This window comes from Dipodomys merriami, unplaced genomic scaffold (genome assembly GCF_024711535.1).
Source record: "Dipodomys merriami isolate MVZ:Mamm:240054 unplaced genomic scaffold, mDipMer1.0.p SCAF_36, whole genome shotgun sequence".
NCBI lineage: Eukaryota > Metazoa > Chordata > Mammalia > Rodentia > Heteromyidae > Dipodomys > Dipodomys merriami.
Window position 1 is genome coordinate 15,017,135 of NW_027205159.1, and position 3,046 is coordinate 15,020,180.

The 3,046-nt window shown below is 56.3% G+C and overlaps 1 protein-coding gene across 1 annotated transcript; it reads right to left on the minus strand.

Annotated features, from left to right (window-relative positions):
* Positions 1-404: 404 nt before the first annotated feature.
* On the minus strand, positions 405-2,822 carry LOC138804384 (elongin-A3 member D-like). Its single transcript, XM_069988674.1, has one exon. It carries the CDS (start codon positions 2,820-2,822, stop codon positions 405-407), a length of 2,418 nt encoding a protein of 805 aa, XP_069844775.1.
* Between the last annotated feature and the right edge of the window lie 224 nt (positions 2,823-3,046).

Here is a 3,046-nt window from a genome sequence, read left to right on the forward strand (position 1 = left end):
ACATGTGCACACAGCATGTCCAGTTGTGGGAGATGAGACAAGGCTGCAGGATCAGTGCTGTCCCCAGCAGGTCACTAGAGTCCTCTGCAGTGAGCAGGTCACTGCTTGTGCTCAAGGGCACAGACTGTGTCCTAAGCTTCATCATGCCCGGGCTAAGAGTGAGGGAAAGACAACCCAGTGACCGTCCATTATACTTAGATTTTTTCAATTTCAGAATTTAAAATGATAAGTTATACAATTAAATATTAGTTTACAAATCAATTAATTAAAACCTAATTTACTACTTATAAACAATAGACATATAGCTTTTGCATTAATGCATTTATGAAGTGTTCCTCAATGTTCAGATAAGAACAGACTACAGTAGATTGAAGACTCTGTTCTTAGGACACTGCTGACTCTCCTTATTTTTCCAGTCCCTCAGAAGCAGTGAGAACGGCCCTTGAGCTTCCTTCCAGCACAGTCCTGGCCCGGGAGCTTTTCCCAGGACCAGGAGGCTTTTCTGGAGGTTGGTTTAAGAGCTTTGCGCCCGTTGGCCTTGGCTTTTCTTGGCTTGTGCAGGCGCTCGCTGCTTGCACATGCTGCCCGTGGTCTTGGCGAAGCCGCAGGTACAGCTCTCGCCAGGACTCGCCCTCTGCTGGTTTTTCATCCTTGAATGCTTTGCAACAGCGGATTTGCCACAGCCTGTCTGTGCCACTGTGCCCCACTGTCCTCGGGTGAGTGTTCCCTTGAGGCTGGTGCGGAGAAGGGGTAGAAGTCTGGGAAATTGGTGCTAGGAGAATGCAGGGCGGCCTGGGAGTGGCTGGAGTGCACTGTTGCTGGAGCCCCCGGACATCCTGGGGGCACCAGGGAGCCAGGGAGTCGCGCTTTGGTCCAGAGTACAGTGGCATCTTCAGGGACTTTCTGACAAAAGGCAAGGCCATCGCTTCCTCTCCCTCTCTCTGTCCCCCTTTGCCTTCTGCTCCCCTTCCCCCTTCCCTTTCATCTCCCTTCACCCCTTCCTCAACACCTCCTCCTTCCCCTTCCCTTTCCGCTTTTCCCACTTCCCAGGGCACAGAGGCTCCCGGCCTAGATGAAGAGAAGGATGACATCCTTTTCAGGTCAGGCAGCCGACCCGAAAAGGCCTGAAGCCCAGGGAAATTAGAGGTTTCAGTGCTGAGCTGCACCATTGGCACCCTGACTACTTCTGTGGAATTGACGGGATTGGCTGGATTGGCGGCTGAGGTTGGCGCCAGCTGTCCTGCCTGGTTTTCATGGACCTTGCTTGCCCTTGGGACTGAGCTGTGCACGGAATCCGAGGGTCTTTTGGGGCCGCTGGAGCCATTCCTTTTCAGGCCTCCTTGAGCCAAGGCAGCAGCACGAATCCTGCCCTTGTTCCTCTGTCTCCTCGGCAGCAGCTGGATCTGGTTGAGAGCATCCTCGAAAGATTGTGGAGGTGCGCGGAATTCATGCTGTTGCTGGGATTGGCTCTGGTGATTGTGCCCACGGAGCTTCACTGTCTGCGTCTCTGGCTTGCCAGAGGTCTGCTTGACCTTAGAGGGCAGGGGGCCTGAACCTCTCTTCTCCTCTTCAGAGGATCGGCACCCATCTTTTGGTCTGGCCCCAGCCTGTCCCTTGGGTTCCCAAGGGAGACCTTCTTGTGGGAGCCCTGGTGGATCCTGAGACTGCTGGACGGGAAGGCATGCATTGCCAGGCATGTCCCGAATACCAGTGGGCCCAAGGTCCCGCGAGATTCCCGGGCTGTCCACAGCCCAACGATGAGACCTGCTGCTGTCCCCAGAGGACTCTGGGTCCACTCGGGGACGCTTCTCCTGCCTGCTCCTGGGACAAGGGCTGGCAGACTGCTTGCCAGGTCCCTGGAACTCACACAGCTCCTCGGGCAGTGAGGGCTCTGGCCCAGAGTTGGGGCCCTCCCTCCTGCCTGCTGTTGCTTTTCCCCAAACCACACTTGACTCTTTCAACTTGCCATCTCGCACCCACCCTGACTCTGGCAGCCCAAGAGCCTCCTTCCTGGGCTCTTGAGCGCCATCCTGTTCAGAGACCTGCTGTAGAATCGCCGAAAGAAGCGCTGGGTTGCAGCCCAGGAGAGCCAAGGTCTCCCAGCGTGTGTCCAGCTCCTTTGCCATACTGCCCACCAGCGGGTGCTTCCTAAAACCCTTCACCATGTCTCTGACACCCGTGGCGCCAAGGATTTCTGCCGTGATGGGCAAGACAGAGAGCAGACTCAAGGATTTGCAGAGCTCCTCCGAATGTGTGCTGGAGGCCAGGTGCTCTTGGAGCAGCCGCACGGCTCCCCACACCCACTCGGCGGTCTGCGTCCCCATGCCACCCCTGGCCACCTCTACAGAGACGCGGGAACCACACACCTGGACTCCTCCACCCAGGGGTTCACTTGCCCTGCTCTGAGAGGACAGATCCACATTTGACGCCTTCAACAGGTCCTCCTGCTCCCTCTCACCATCCTCCACCTCCCTCTGCCCATCCCCCTGCCTAAGATCATACTTCCTGGGCTCTAGACCTCCATCCTGGTCAGGGACCTGGCTCAGAGCTTCTGATTTGTGGCTCAGAACATCCAAGGTCTTCCAGTGTTTGTACAGTTCCTTGGCCAAATCGGCCACTTGTGGGTGCTTCCTAAAACTCTTCACTACCCTTCTGACACCGGTGGTGGCAAGGATTTCTGCCGTGATGGGAATGACTGAGAGCAGCCTCAAGGAATTAAGAAGCTCCTCAGTGTCTGTGCTGGAGGTTAGGCGCTCCTGGAGCTGCCGCACAACTCCGCACACAGACTGGGCATTCTGCATCCCGATGCCACCCCCGACCATGTCTACAGAGATGCTGGACCCACTCACCTGTGTTCCTGGATCCTGCGGGTCACTCGCCCTTCTCTGAGAGAATGCATCCACATTTGAGGACTTCAACATGTCCTCCGGCTCCTGCTCCCTTGTCTCCTCCACTCCCCCTCTCCCAGATTATCCTTCCTGGGCTCTTGACTGCCATCCTGCTCAGGAACCTGGCTCAGAGCCTCTGATTTGCGCCTCAGCACAGG